A 14992-nucleotide genomic window follows, 5' to 3' on the forward strand; every position below is an offset into this window, starting at 1 on the left:
CCGCCGTGTTTTTCTTTTTTGCTTTTCGTGTTTATTTCACGCGCTGGCAGTCCCGTCAGCACTTCTCTCCCTCCTGTTGATTTTTCTTTTTTTTTGCTGCGCTCACTCTCCCGATGGAGAGACGCGACTCCCGTCATGTCTGCGTGCTTCTCTCAGTCCCCACACACACGAGTGACTGTGCTCTGCAGGCCGCACTCGCACGCCGATGGGAGGGCTGAGGGGAGCAGCAACACGCAGATGACCCCGTGAAATATAAACGATGTGCGGACACATGGAGGGTCAGACGGTCGAAACACACGCAACCATCTTTTCAATTTTCTTTTGCGGGCAAAATATGTACAGACAGTTTGGTGTGGCCACACGGCAGCCAGGCGATTTTTAAATTTGTGTGGAGCAGTAATGGACGATTTCTTTTTCATTTATAATTATTTTGTGTGATGGGGTTTGTATAAGACGAAGGGGGACGTTTTTTTTTTTGTTTTAAATAAATTTTGTGTGAATTGCCACTGCCTGGGCTGCAGTGCAGTCATGAGTTTGAGCGGTCTTCTTGTTGTTTCCGCCATGCGTCTCTGCTGCACATTTTTGTTGTGCGTCTCTCCACATACTCTGCTCCCTCTTTTTTACTTCTTTATTGCTTTGTGTTTCTGCAGGCACACACAACCACACACACAAGATGCACATTGCAGTGGATTTGAATGCTCCTTTTGTGGTGCATGCTGGCAGTTGCTTGTGGCGGCTGTTGTCTTCTTCCGTGGCTATGATGAGAAGGGAGCAGAGGGAGTGCGCAGCCCGAGTCTCTTTTCCTGCGGGTGTGGTGCACCGCGTGTGACTGCGTTGAGTTGGGCTCCGTGTCCCATTGAGGGCGGGATGGCTGGAAATTTTGGTGCCGCGTCATGGATGGATGAGGGTTCGCTTGCGCGTGTGGCTGGTGTGGTGGCCGCGGGTTTTTGACATTTCTCTGGGGCTGTAGCGATGAGCTGGGGGAGATGGTGGTGGATGTCTTCTCCTCCTGCATGGTGGGTGGCTGCTGGCGTTGTGTGCCTTCGTTGCGTGGATGCCGTCTCGTGGTGTGTGAACTGTGCGGCTGGGCCTGCTGCCCTCTCCTCATGTTGTCTGCTCTCTTCCTCGCTGTATCCGCTGCGCTCCGTCCTTCTCCCTCCTGTTCCATTCCGTTTCTTCTGGCTCACGGATCGACTCACTGACTGCAGCGACTCCACTGCGGGTGACGATGACTGCGATGATGACGATGCGGCTCCGTGTGGTGTGCGCCGTGCAGGTCCTTGCGCTCTCGTGCTGCTGCTGCACGTCCGTGTGCGTGACGGCGTGAGGAGGCGATAATAATGATGACAGCAGTCATCTCAACCCTAAGCTAGTGAAACCAGATTTTACAGGAAATGCGCTTGATTCATTACAGCCAGAGGTTGGAGAAACTGGCAGGCCACAGACAGAGAGTAGGAGAAACGGTGAGGAAGTTTTAGGAAGTCAAGGACCTTATTTGCCAAAGGAAGCAGGTACAGCCATTACTGGACACACACCGGGTGCGCCACAGCCACTAAGTTTGCTAACGATAATCCAGAGTCACCAGGTTTGGCAACGCAGTCTCGACACACATAAGGTGCGACCGGTAAGTCAGATGCACAAAATAAATAGGCGGAGGAATATCCACAAGGTGCTGAGAATCATACGTCACAGACATCACGTCAGAAAAAAAAAAAGTGCCAAATACGGAGGCGCCAATCACGACGACCACCCGCGCACCGTCACGTCTTCGCGAAGTCGACGGCAGCCTCAGCAGCTCTGCGTGGGTGTGTGCCCCGCTGCTGCTCGCCGTATCCGCGCTGGCGTGCGCCGCTGTGGGCTAAAAGGGAGCGTGGGCTGTGCGTGCCAGCACTCAGCCACGGGGACATGTGTACGTCTACTGTGGTCCGATGTATAAAGTAAGAGTAATTATGATGATCGTTTTTTGCTTTGTTTGCTTTAGCTGCCCTGCTGTGTGCTCCGCGTTGTGCACCACATCCGTCACGTTGAACGCGTCGCAGACACACTCATGCGCATGTCCCGTGGAGCCTTGGGTGTGGTTTTTTTACGCTGGAGTCATTCGTTGCAGCTCCTTGTTTTTGTCCTCCCACTTTTTTGTTCTTTTACTAGTTTTTTGTTTTTCTTGCTGATTAATTGCTGCGGGGCTGTATGTGTGTGTTTTCGCCTTTCACTGATTCCATCTGTCTCATGGTGTGTGGTGTGACCTTTCTCTCCTTTTGCTTCCGCTCTGCGTTGACGGGATGTTGGTTTGTGCTGAAGGCTACACGCAAGTGACAGGAGTGATGGCGATGATGATGACTGGCCGTGTGCTGCTGGTGTGTGCCCTCTGCGTGCTGTGGTGCGGTGCCGGCGGTGGCTACGCGTGGCCCTACAAGGAATGTGAAGGCGATGATAAATCCTGCTTTAGTCACAGTCAGTACAAGAGTGTATATAACAGTTCAATTCGATCTCGGTATTTGGGTGAGACGGATTCGACATCTACGGGATTGTTTGATTCTTCCACTGGTTCGACTGGAAATGGCGGTGACGTCTCACGAAATGGTGCAGACGGAACTACGAACTCCGTAACAGATTCACATAAGGGAGGTGCTCAGTCCTCTTTGAGTCCATCCCAACATGCGTCAGCCTCTTCTGGCGACTCTTCTCGATCCAACGAATCCTCTGAGAAAACTGAAGAGACTCCTGGTCCAGCCTCAACTTCCGACAATGATGGCGATGGAGGCCCGAACACAGCCAATCAAGCCCATTTGACTGGTGGTGAGAAACTTGACAGCGGCCATCAAACAGAAGACGGAGACACGGACCCCAATTTGCCCCTTGGAGATTCGAAGGACGGTGAAGGCACCCACAGCTCTCCCACGCCACCTCCAGCCAATAAAGAAAATGTACCCAAAGTAACGGCAGAAGGAGAAAAAGCACCGGCGGTGTTGACGAGACAAGAAGAATCGGAAGGAAATCCAGAAGCAGAACCAGAGAATGAACAGCGCAGCTCTGCGAATGGCGTGTCAGTGCCGCAACCAGAAGCAGCACAACAAGGCGAAACTGAGGATGATAATACGACGGAAAAAACACCAGACGAGGCCGCAGCTGCGAAAAATGGCACAGCGACGCCTGACGACAGTGACGGCAGCACCGCGGCCTCCCACACCACCTCCCCTTTTTTGCTTTTGCTTCTTGTTGTTGTGTGTGCGGCTGCTGCTGCGGTGTTGGCCGCGTGAGAGTGAGGGAGAGAGAGCCATGCACCGCCCGCACACACACACTCGTCCTTCACTCACTCTGTGTGTGTCCCCTTGCATGGACTCTCGCCCTCACCTCATCCCACGAAGCACACACATAATGTGCCCATTGTATATATGCATGCACACCCATGCAGGCCCGTTGGTGCTCTCTTTTGCACGACACGCACCGCTGCCGTCCTGCCTGGCTGCATGGGCGGAGCACCGTAACTGTTTTTGTTTTTTGTTTTCATTGCATTGAGTGGGCGACCTCTCTCTCTCTCCTTGTGTGTGTGTTTTGCTTTACGGGAGCAATGAGTGTATGTGCTGGTCGTCCCACGCTTCGGCTTTTGTTTTTTTTTTATTGTTTTGCCTTATTGTTGTTAAGTGCACCTATTTTTTTTTTTTGATTTTTGTGGTTGCTTTGACTGCTGTCACGTGAATCCTCTCTTTTATATTCTCTTAACGTTTCTTTCGTTGGTGAGAAAGTGTAGGCCTTCTTTATCTTTGTCAAGCAACCACGTTTTTCTTCTATATATTTCATGCGTCAGTTGATCCACGTCGCCACGCGACCTCCACCGCTTCTGCTAGTGATGGCGCCTGTGATGATGCCTGCGATGTGATTTGTCAGCGGATGCTTCGCTGTCACCCTGAATTACTCCTGATTTCGTGACGTGTGGGCGTCTCCGGGCGTGGTGGGAGACGTGCCTCTCGGAGCGCAGGATGCGTTGCAGGTGTGCAGCGTCGTTTGGAGGGACCGATGGGTGCCAGTCCGCATCAAGGCGTCAACAACGGAGCCGTGTGAGAGCAGGAGGCACTGCGGCTTCTCCTGTTGTTGCACAGAGAATGCATTGGACGGCGCGTTTGCCTGCAAGAATGGCGTTGCGTCGTCTGCGCACGAGAACGCTGTTGCCGAGGAGGCGATCCCTGCTGCTGTCCAACTGCATGCGGATCGTCTGCTCGTCCAGCCACTGGAGCGTCCGTTGGTTGTGCCGTCACTCGCCACGGGCAGTGTTTGCAGTCGGTTCACGGTGCCTGCTGTGCATTGTTCCGCTGGTGTTCCCAATTCTGGCACAGTGCTGTCCGTGGCTGCGGCACTGGGTGGTGTGTGGGCACTGCCGTGCGCCACGCTGGAGGATGGCCGTCCAGTTGCTGGCGCCATGCACTTTGCCCGGAAGTTTTATTTCACCGACGCGTTGCCACCCGCATCGCCGCGCACTTTATGACCCATGCTCTCGGGTTCGCCTGCCCGCACATGGCCAGCCGCAGCATGGTGAGGAATGTTGCCTGTGTGTGTGTGGCGGGGCGCTGTCGGTGGTGGTGCACTCGACGAATGCCGCTATGGCAGCGAGGGAGCACCACGACTGCGACGACGTTGATGGCATGGAGCTGCAGGATGACGATGGGGACGGGAGGACGCTGGAGTCGCACTGGTGGCAGCGCCAAGCGAGGGATGAGTGGATGGCACCGATTGGGGGTGTCGGCGACTGCACGGAGCTGACGCTGGCCGCATCGGCTGACCTGGGCTGCATGAGGGTGAGGTGGAATATGGCGGAGCCGATGCGTTGGTGCACGAAGTTGTGCTGCTGCAGAGGAATTGATCTGCACTGAACATGAGTGAATATCGCTACATGCTGTGCGAATTGGGCGTCCCGTCAAATGCTGCGCGTCGGATCGGTATTTCAGTGGCTGTTTTTTGGGGAGTGTCCATGAAATGTCAGCAAAACGCCCGATGGACGGTTGCCCCGTCACTGACCCCGCACTGAATCTGAGGGATGCTGACGCTGTTATTTGGAGGGGAGAATGTTTGTCTGTGATGCCTGGGGATGAGCCCTCCTCGTGGTGTCTGGACACGCTTCCCACGAACACGACGGATGCGAGGGACCCGGAGGATACATATCTGATTGCTGCCATGCATGCGGCATTGAGGTGTCCCGGCATGCAGGTGCGTCTTAGAGTGGTCGAAAAGGGTAACGTCCGTTGTGTCCCATGCACGGACGGAGCGACGATTACGTGGGCCACTCCACCCTAAGATGAGGGAAGCGTTATTCGCCCTGACCACGCGGAGGTGTGCAGGATATCCGCCACAGCCGGCAGCCTACTTCCAGTGGTTCCGTGTGATGGCGAGGAGAGAGCATGTGGAGCAGGACGGTTCCACCGGCATCTACTGAACAAGGATTGCGAGGGGCATCCGTCCCTGTTGCGGAGAGCATTGATCCCGGCCACGCCACACCACCGAAGGATGTTGACTCGGCTGCACCGCAGAAGATTCCGTCGCCCGAGGAGAGGCAGTCGCCCCAGATGCTCCGACAGGCAACGGGGTTATCTCGCCCAACGACGACGCCGTGCACCATAAGTCGAGAAAAAAAAAAAAAACAGTCAAAAAAAAAAAAAAAGAGAGAAGAAAAAAGTGAATTTAAGTGACATCAACATCTCCAACGGCGAAGGGTTCTATTCTTCCCACTTCCTCCTTTGCCCCCCAAAAGATTCCGCCGAAAAAATATGTTTATTTATAAAAGTAACACTCACACAAGAGAATACACACCACTCATTTTTTTCCTTTCCAGTCCGGGCAATCTTTTATCGCCGCCGCATTTTGGAGAGCACAACCGCCCATCCAACAACCCCCGCTACGTAGACAATGGCCCGCAGGGCCCGTTTTCTCAGTGAGCCTTCGCTAATAAAACGTAGCGGCGGAGGCCCAAGCATGTTGCATATGGAATGGAAAAGTATCGTAGCGAGAATATTTTTTGCACAAACGATTGTGTAGCAGTAACCGCCGAGCAAACCATACACAAAAGTACACCCAAGCACGCCAGTGAGATTCCCCGCTGCTCGTTTCCAGTAAATGAGCACACCGGTATCAGGCTCATCCAATTCTGTTGCGATTTGACATTCTTCCGCGGCTATTGTAAAGATATGATGCGTATGGCAAAGTGCAAAAAAAATGGAGGAGATGACAATTGAAGATGCCACCGACCGCCGCCTTAAAAGATGTAAGAGCAGTGCCCGAAAGAATATCTCCTCTCCAAAAGGGGCCAAAATATAGTTTCTAAAGAAAATGATATGATCCGTGTCCGACCACCTGGGAAATCGAACACCCTCCAAAAAAGGACCACTAAATAGCAGCAGCGTCGCCACGCCAGTTTCAGCAACCTGAGCCATTGACTGAGAAATTGACCTTTCGGAGCAAATGATGTAGCGCAAGAGAGAGCTACCTAACAGTGCTTGACAATCTCCAGGTTCCTTTCGAAGAAGGTTTTCCAGGAGCATCATGCTCATTCCAGTGGCACCCACGAAAGACACCATGCGTCTTCGAATGGTTGAAGGATCATCGCGAATGACACGGTGGGGCCCATCTCTTGATGCTTCTTTCAGATTTCTTATGCATAAGCGTGCAAATCGATGTTCCTTTGGCCATGCATAGATGGAGCCAATAAAGCTGCCGGAAATAATAGTACAAAGAGCAATGTCAGTCATCTTTTCTTATTTGTGTGTGGGGTACAGTAGGGGATTGGCCTTACGTGGTGACAAAAAAAAAAAAAAAGGGTGAGATCCGAAAAGAGAACAGGAGAGAGAGAAAAGAACAACAACAACAACAACAACAAAAAAAAAAAAAACACGCACACACAAGAAAAATCAACAACCCGACAACAAGACATGGACGCACTGTGATCACACACACCCGTAATTTCCATTTATTTTTTTTTTTTTACAGAACTTCGTCCGCTAGCGCCAACGCTACACGGAACACGCCTGTTTCATCCATCTCAGCAAACATTTGTTGAAAGCATGCCGTTGTATTTAAAGGCCTCTCTGCCATGCACGTGGCACGAAGCCGCATCGTCACTGGATTCTGATCGTCTTCAGTAAAACGATTTGCAATGCCACCGCGTTGCCATAGATTCCAATTTAATGAAGCCTGAACTAATGCGAGTTCCTTGTGGTCGTCTTCTTTTTCTGCAATCGGGGAGGCAAGTGTCGCGATGAGTTGTCCCATGGATGTGCATGGCTCACCGGTGGGTGGTGGCGCGGCGTCATTGATACCGTGGGACGCACCCAACATACGCTCAATCGCCAAGGCAGCACATAAACACGTTTCAATTTCCCCAATCTGACGAATAGCACTGCAGTAGATGGTGCGAATACCTTCATTATCTAAAGGTGCACTGTCATCCGTTTGCATCACCGCTTTAATACTTTTTGCGATGGTTTCGTTTTTACATTGCGCATATGCCGCTATTTCCCGATTGCCCTCCATGCAGCGATGGGAGAGGATACGATGCAGGGAATTAGTGAAATTTGCGTGTACAGTCTCAATGAGAATTTCTGCAGCGGAGAGTTCCTTCTCCATCCACCGAATAATAAGTCGAGCCTGTTCATGGGGAACAAACGACTGAGCAATAATCTCCTCCGGCGATCGAGGAGTGGCTCGCTCCCACAATGGCCACCATATATTCACCAATCCATTCTCAGCGTTGGAATGGCGCCGCATCCGCTCAGACAAGTACGCATCATCGTCGTCCTTTTTTTCTTTCGAGTCACACAAGGGCGGAATAAAGTCGCGTGGACTATGCCACTGAACAAAATCCGGAAAACGAACCACACGCCCTTCTTGAGCCCGGTTGAAATACAGGAATAAACACATGTCATTAAAAAGTCCTTCACTCTGAATCCATGCACGAGTGTGCCGCCCTGCCGATTCCGTACCGAGATTCTGCAGCTCTTGTGCTTTCATCATCATCACATCCGATGTGCACGGAGGGGTGGGAAGTGCCTTTGGCTCCACTAACGGCTCACCATTTGTAATGAGACACTTTCCTGAGATGAGAAATCCATCCCCTGAACACTCGCCATCGGCTGCAGAAGCTTCACCTCTACTGTGTGAAACCAAATCGTCCATGTCGTCATCCCAACCATCGGCGGGTTGCTTGACCGCAACAGATTTACTTTCACACAACATACGCCTTGCGCAATAGGAAAGCAGTTGCAATTTCTGAACCAATAACGGCAATCCATGATCAATATCCTCCACGTCTGGGATTCCAATGATTCCAATGAGTTCCTCTAGAGCTTGTCGTCTTTCACCCTTGCTTTCAAGTAAATCTCCAAGGTGTTCCACTACCAACAACCACAGTGGAAGTACATCGTCCAAATTGTGTATTTGATTCGCACACGCATATGCAAAACGGCAAAGAAGTGAACCAGGAAAATAAATATGACGAATATCCGTTTTGACTTTCTCACTCTGTCCCTCATGCCTCGTCAGGCGATCAATAAGTGCTTTCTGCCTCGCCAGGCCTATTTTATGACCAAAGACAATGTCATCGGCTATACAGGTAAGAATATTAGAATATCCCTCCACCTCCCGCAAATTCTCTCCTGGTGAAACATGTTCCATCACCATATACACGTATTCCGAAAGAGGTTTGCACGCGGTATGGTTCAATTCACATTCCTTCTTTGGAATCGCCATAGCTCGGATGGTTAACTTATTCTGTAATACCATTCCTTCTGGGGCAAATGGATTCAGGTTGGAATTCCGCCTTCCACCGTCATGTGCCTCAGTATCCAGCAATTGGTTCCACTGAAAGCAAAAGTCGATACCCCGTAAAGGGGCAGTGCCGGTACCAAAGGGAAAGTTCGTTGGGCCTGCAGAAAGAAGCATAGTTTCATTTTCAAGCTCCAAAATATCATGCCACAACAATGTGGAACTCCTTGCCTCTACATCGCCACAGGAGCTAGGATCAATTTCGGCATAATGATTCTCCAAAAAACGCCGAGGCACATTCAAACGAAATGTTCGCTGCAAAGATACACAAATGCCATCAAACACATCCGTCTGGACACGGCTCTGTGGTCCAATCTGGAGCTGAAACATATCCAGCTGGTCCGATACCCTTTGGCACCACTCTGGCGGATGCGGGTAGGCGCTACAGTGAAATCGGCATTTCACTACAGGTTGAGCAATGAGTTGTTGCAGTGTCCACGGCTCCGTTGTGCTGCATTTTGCATGACCCACCATGACCGGCGGTGCCACCCCTTTGAAGGCTAATTGATAATGATCTCCCACTGAAACAAAGCACGGCGCCATACCGTTAGCGTAAAAGAACGGTGATGGTAGACACGAGGGGTCACCATCAAAGCGCAGTGAAAGGGGACCACGCAACACCCGGCCCACTGCGGTTGTGAGAAGTGAGAGGTAAAAAGAGGACTCACTGGTGCGATACGACGGTGCCGTTGTGGTCCCTCGTGCCAAAAAAAACAATGGAAGTGCAAAAAGACGGGCGATTGGGTGCAGTTTTTGTTGTCGTTGACGCTTTCCATTTTCGCGTAAGCCATTCTGTACATGAATTTCCACAGCAATGCCCTCGTCATCGGTGTTGCTCGTCCCCCTGCCGTAACCGCCCTCAGGAAAAATGAAAAAGCTCCGTCCAAAGACAATTTCCCCAACGCCATCACCACTGCCTCTTGCCGCCATGTCTCTGTCATCGTGGTTGTGATGGGGATGCAATGGATTCACAAGAAACCGCTGCAGCTCCTGTCGTTTACTAAACTCCTCCACGAGATAACGTTCAATTTCCCCAACGACTTCTTCAAAGTGGGTGTTGCACGAGTAGTCTTCAATCTCGAGCGGCGTTTCCTCTTCATTCTCATCCTCGCCCCGGCTGCCCATTTGGAAGACACACCGAAAAGTCTCCACAATTTCACCCCGGTCCCAATTCCTTCACGCACGGCCAATAAATGTACTTTCCCCTCCTTGTCGCTCTTCCCTCACACACACACACAAGAAAAAACAACAAAAACGGCAGAAACATCCACAACAAGCAGAAAGAATTCAATAAAACGAACAAACACACGAGGCTGAAAGGGCACGGACCTCAGTCAGCACCGCGCTCGGGGGGGGGGGGGGAAATTCAGACGGACGAGGAGCGACAGAGAGTTAAACGTACAATAACGCTGAGAAAAGAGTGAGGGACACAAAACACAAAACAATCAAACAAACAAACGAATAAGAAGGAAAAAAAAAAGATAATAAAAAAAAAAAAATAGAAAAGGAGGATGTCCCGGCCGCTGAATTGTCATGGTTCTGCGTGTTTCGGGAATTCACCTGCATGATAGTGACAAAGAAACACGGCCAGAAAAAACCCAACTCCATCTTCCTCCGGCATGGTTGAAAGACCCGGCATAAAGCGTAGTATCATCAGTGGATTCTCCGGCTCATCAGTGTCGCCACGCTCCGTTGAGACGGTGTGCGATTCAAGAAGCTCATTGCGACGCTGAGCTTTCTGTATTTCCTCCTCCAGAAGAAATCGACGACCATTTGCAAAGTTTGTTGAACCAAGTAAACACAACCTCCTCTTGTCATTAGTTTTAGCTCGTGCAAGCCGCAAAAACGGATATGTATTAAGAGCCCAAAGCACGTTGGCTTCATTCTCGTCAAGAGTTATGGTGCAGGTACTGTACACCAGAACAGATGTTCCTGTGCGCCGAAGCATTTTTACACACGAGTCAAACAATTTCCGTTGATAGTCTGCCGAATCCCGTATGCCTTGTGGAGTGATTAAATGCGAGTTTAACTTTGGCCTCAATCCCATACCTGTACAGGGAGGGTCCAACAGAATGCCGTGGAACTCACATTCCCACATACTATCCACATCCTCATCACACTGCGTTTTCTGCAACTTGTTGACATCGCCACAGAAGGGCCTCACCACACGTTTCACAATCGATATCCCAAAATGAAGTTCAAGAAGATCAAGAAGTCGCTTATAACGCGCTTTGCTGCGTTCACAGCATGTTAACGTAAACGTAGGAAACACAGAATCTGAACTTTTGTCATTCTTTCCAAGGGAAGAATCCAACCCCTGCACCTTTTCATGTAACAAAGACAACAAAAGACTTGCCTTGCCACCTGGTGCGGCACAGGCATCCAAAAACGCCAACGGCCCTTCACGCTGGATGTCAATACTGGAGAATTGCTGTACAAGAACATCGACAGCCACCATGCTTGAATAATTCTGCAAAAAGAAACTACTTGTTTCAGGTGCTCCGGCCTTCAAAAGAGTAGCCACCGCTTCATCCAACATTGATGATAGAAGTGATTTCGATGGCTGTGCCATCGGTGTCCAGTTCGTTCGAACAGCCACGCCGTTTTGCCGACCCCGAATAATCTCGCGGCGATCCATCAGTGCAGTTCCAGCACCAACGCACAACAACAGAGTTCTCCTATCCGTTCCACCGCCAGCTGAGGTGCTTGCGCCGGCAGGCTGAAGGTACATACCGACAAAAACCTCCTGTCCAGCGACGAAGGAACCTACGAACGATACCACGCCTGGAGCAAATACGTCACTGCCTCGCAGAACGGCCTCGGCACAACCAACGTTCACCACAACTACGGGAAATCCTATTCCCAAAACTCCGGGAAAAAAATTTCTCGTTACCGCCGCCATCAATTTTCCTTCTCCCCCCTTCTCCGTCTTGGGTACCATGCTGAGACAGTACGGCATGCCCCACTCATGCAGGGTCTTCACGCTAAACCCCCGGTCCTCCTGCAAATAAACAGCTAAAGCATGTGCCTGCGTCGCCAGACTTCGCGTCCCTGTTCCTACTAAACGCAGGTTCGTGGTGCATGGTGGAAACGCAAAGATGGAGCTGTAGGATGGACCAAATCCAAGCGGTGTAAAGACAGTCGATTGAACGTAATCCTGTGTGGCCGGAGCGGCGTAAACGTAGGCGCTCTCAGCAAACGCTTGAAGCGAAATCATCGGCTAAGATCTTCTCTCCGCTCCCCCAATTATGCCTTCTTTGCTCGCCAATGTATATATATATATATATATTCAGCTCACCCTTGTGGCAGCAGGAAGAAACAACACCAAAAACAGCGAAGGAAATATTTACATCAACTCCATCCACGCGTCAGCCAACACATTCGTGTCTGAAATATCAAATCCTTTACGCCGAGAACAGCAGTTGAAGGAGACAATTCAATATATATATATATATATATATACAAAACGTCTCTCCAATAAACACCCAAAAAGGAGAGAGATAAAGAGAAAAAGAGGCAAAAACAAGGAGTGTACGTCAGCAAAGACGATACATATGATTATGGAAGAGATCCCCAAGAAGCCTGAGGCTCGTAGCGATTCGTTTTTGCGCAGAGAAAATAGCTCCTCACGTGAACATCATCAGAAAGGAGCGATGCGTCAGCTTCGTTTAGACCCCCTGCGACCATGACACCCTTCCGCATGGTCGATGGGGCGGGCATGAGAGATACTCCCGAGTCATCCGCCACAATAAAGCCACTGCTGACATCCTGCGCCGTTTGAAAATCTCTCTTTCCCATGCCTTCCACGGCTGCCAACACCGAATCATTCGCCTGGAGTAAAGCACGCCCAGTGCATTTTACAGGCTCTTTGCTTCGCGTTGCTTCTTCTTCTTCTTCTGTTTCCGCGATGCTCGGAGGAGATGGCGACGGTTGGGCACATGCGATAAAGCGAGTACTGATAGCTTGTGTGGTGTGACTCTTTATGGGGGAAGATATGGCAAGACGGAGTTCCTCTGAGAAGCCACGCACTGGTGCCTCCTTTGAGAGTCTGTTTTTATCCACCTGCAGTACCTCCTCCTTCTTCTCCTCTCGCTGACGCTTTTTATCCATAGTGATATATTCATTCTCTATACGTGTTGGAGACGTACAAAACTTCTCTACAGACACCCAGAATGCCGGGTCCTTTTGTAAATGCATACACGACGCCTTTGCTTCCTCGTGCTGCTGGAATGCCTTTTGCATGTACGCAACGACAACGTCAGCCATAAGGTCAACTAACCTGGAAAAACGTTTTGTTTCAAGGCGACGTTTCAAATGCGACAACTCATATGCCATCGCCTTGCCCATATGTGACAGTTCCTCCGTCTCACATAACACGTCAGCAATCTGTTTATACGCCCCCACCGCCTTTTCTGAGACGATGAGAAGCTCCGGTGCTGTACGAATAACGTGCCTTGCACAATACGTGTTGATGGCACCCTTAAGTGCGGGGGTAAATGTGTTCTCCTCCGTGACAAGCCAGCGGATGGCATCTTCATACGCCGAGACGAAAGCATCCGCTACGCGGCGGCAGGCGACGTCACCGCGAATGAGATCGCCGTGAATGAGATCAATAAAAAGTTCAAGAAGCTGAAAGGATTGATAACGCCGTGTGTCTACACTCTCCATGTGTGAAGCAAGCTGGATGACGTTTCTTTTTTTTTTTTCCGTGGTTCCGTGTTGTTCTCTTCCCCACCTCCCCAGACTTTCTTCTGTGTTCCTCTGTTCCTTCTATGTATCTATCTATTTTCCTTTTTGCTGCCTCCACAAATTGGAAGGCGGAAAGGACAATGATAAATAAGACGAAAGGACGTGTTTCGTGTAAACAGCATCAGCCTAAAGGACTCAACACACACACACACAATGTTAAGTATATATATATGTATAATTTGCCCGCCCCCCCTATCAATGGGTAAAAGGGGCGATAGGCCTAAACGGCATGCAAACAATCAAAACGTTTCCATTTTTTCAAGGGCGTATGCCGTCTGTGCTGTCAACAACTTGCCGTATTTTTCTGCACCCCACAACGCCACTCGCTCTGCCATCGTATTTCTTTCAAACCCATCAAAGGGCTGCACCAAATAACAAAGACGGAGCACCGCCTGACGACTTCCCTCAACGACCGGCTCAAGCGACACAATAATCGCTTCGGGCCCATGCGTTAACACAGCCTCCTTATGGCCATCAGAATTCTCATTCTGCGCACAGAGCACCTCCCACTCTCCATATGTTGAGGATAAGTCAACGGAACTACTCGTGTCATGACACCACTGCTGCTTCTGCTGTATCGCCACACGACGATTCTCAGCAAGGACAGACCGGCTGACCGATCTCCAACAGATATACGCATCAGACAGACGCCAACGCGACGTGAAGGCAGTCGCAATCACTTCCACACGCATAAAACAGCCGGACAGCAGAGCATGCAATGCATAGAGTGCCCCATCGGATGGGTGGCTTGCGAGTTCACGTCGCATTTTCGCTGTTGAAACCACGACAGGCACTTCGAACGCACAAATCAGACACGAAATACCGTTCCGCCTCGTCCTTGCAGCCGCCTCGCGGCAATATGGCGATATATCCAGCGGATTCCTCACAACGACATTTCGCACACCCCTGCTGGTGTACGCCGTCCACCCCAGAGCCCCAAGCAACGGAATGGCAAACGCCACGCCGATCAAACGCCCAGTCACCATGTTTTCTTCTCCACCTTTCCACCTCTTCCCTCTCCTCCTCCCCTCCCCCACACACACCCTTTTTTTGTTGTTTCCGCCACCCACCGCCCCGGCCTTACAACGAGAGAAGAATAACAACAACAACAAAAAAAAAAAAAAAAAAGGAACGCCACCAACTTGCATCAATAAAGAGAATTATACACACAGCTGTTACGCATTCGTACAAGTCAATTACGTCTTCACCTTCATCACGGAGAGAGAGAGAGAGAGAGAGAGAGAGAGAGAGAGAGAGAGAGAAATAATACCAAAAAAAAAAAAAAAACGGTAGTAAATATGCCAATGAGAGAAGAAGCAATTTCTCGTAAAATTACCTCACGGAAACAACCCACAGGTACATATATATATATATATATATAATGTATAAACATATACAATTGAAATAAACCGCAATAACCTCAACACACACGTATATA

At 50.3% G+C, this 14992-nt stretch overlaps 8 protein-coding genes and 1 pseudogene across 8 annotated transcripts, besides 10 other annotated features; 4 read left to right on the top strand and 5 right to left on the bottom strand.

Annotated features, from left to right (window-relative positions):
• Positions 1 to 1500: a sequence feature (heterozygous, Esmeraldo-like haplotype).
• Positions 1229 to 1864, top strand: Tc00.1047053510089.5 (annotated as a pseudogene).
• Positions 1501 to 2771: a sequence feature (areas merged during assembly that could not be assigned to a particular haplotype. This can correspond to areas where the two haplotypes were merged or to regions with more than two copies in the genome that were merged during assembly.).
• On the top strand, positions 2322 to 3257 carry Tc00.1047053510089.10 (mucin-associated surface protein (MASP), putative; the record flags this gene model as incomplete). Its single annotated transcript, XM_811700.1, has 1 exon — positions 2322 to 3257. One exon carries the CDS (start codon positions 2322 to 2324, stop codon positions 3255 to 3257), a length of 936 nt encoding a protein of 311 aa, XP_816793.1.
• Positions 2772 to 14992: part of a sequence feature (heterozygous, Esmeraldo-like haplotype) that runs on past the window's edge.
• Tc00.1047053510089.20 (surface protease GP63, putative) lies at positions 3978 to 4865 on the top strand (the record flags this gene model as incomplete). The annotated part of the gene is made up of 1 exon (XM_811701.1): positions 3978 to 4865. One exon carries the CDS (start codon positions 3978 to 3980, stop codon positions 4863 to 4865), a length of 888 nt encoding a protein of 295 aa, XP_816794.1.
• Positions 4969 to 5286, top strand: Tc00.1047053510089.30 (uncharacterized protein; the record flags this gene model as incomplete). Its single annotated transcript, XM_811702.1, has 1 exon — positions 4969 to 5286. The coding sequence occupies one exon, from the start codon at positions 4969 to 4971 to the stop codon at positions 5284 to 5286; it is 318 nt and encodes a 105-aa protein (XP_816795.1).
• Positions 5617 to 5664: a sequence feature (A-rich).
• Tc00.1047053510089.39 (CAAX prenyl protease 2, putative) lies at positions 5835 to 6734 on the bottom strand (the record flags this gene model as incomplete). The annotated part of the gene is made up of 1 exon (XM_811719.1): positions 5835 to 6734. The coding sequence occupies one exon, from the start codon at positions 6732 to 6734 to the stop codon at positions 5835 to 5837; it is 900 nt and encodes a 299-aa protein (XP_816812.1).
• Positions 6840 to 6862: a microsatellite.
• Tc00.1047053510089.50 (hypothetical protein, conserved) lies at positions 6967 to 9930 on the bottom strand (the record flags this gene model as incomplete). The annotated part of the gene is made up of 1 exon (XM_811703.1): positions 6967 to 9930. The coding sequence occupies one exon, from the start codon at positions 9928 to 9930 to the stop codon at positions 6967 to 6969; it is 2964 nt and encodes a 987-aa protein (XP_816796.1).
• Positions 10276 to 10311: a microsatellite.
• Tc00.1047053510089.60 (hypothetical protein, conserved) lies at positions 10337 to 12022 on the bottom strand (the record flags this gene model as incomplete). Its single annotated transcript, XM_811704.1, has 1 exon — positions 10337 to 12022. The coding sequence occupies one exon, from the start codon at positions 12020 to 12022 to the stop codon at positions 10337 to 10339; it is 1686 nt and encodes a 561-aa protein (XP_816797.1).
• Positions 12245 to 12267: a microsatellite.
• On the bottom strand, positions 12364 to 13473 carry Tc00.1047053510089.64 (hypothetical protein, conserved; the record flags this gene model as incomplete). The annotated part of the gene is made up of 1 exon (XM_811717.1): positions 12364 to 13473. The coding sequence occupies one exon, from the start codon at positions 13471 to 13473 to the stop codon at positions 12364 to 12366; it is 1110 nt and encodes a 369-aa protein (XP_816810.1).
• Positions 13794 to 14540, bottom strand: Tc00.1047053510089.70 (uncharacterized protein; the record flags this gene model as incomplete). Its single annotated transcript, XM_811705.1, has 1 exon — positions 13794 to 14540. The coding sequence occupies one exon, from the start codon at positions 14538 to 14540 to the stop codon at positions 13794 to 13796; it is 747 nt and encodes a 248-aa protein (XP_816798.1).
• Positions 14773 to 14816: a microsatellite.
• Positions 14912 to 14950: a microsatellite.
• Positions 14987 to 14992: part of a microsatellite that runs on past the window's edge.

The sequence above is a fragment of the Trypanosoma cruzi genome, genomic scaffold, assembly GCF_000209065.1.
Source record: "Trypanosoma cruzi strain CL Brener 1047053516609 genomic scaffold, whole genome shotgun sequence".
Taxonomy (NCBI): Eukaryota; Euglenozoa; class Kinetoplastea; order Trypanosomatida; family Trypanosomatidae; genus Trypanosoma; species Trypanosoma cruzi.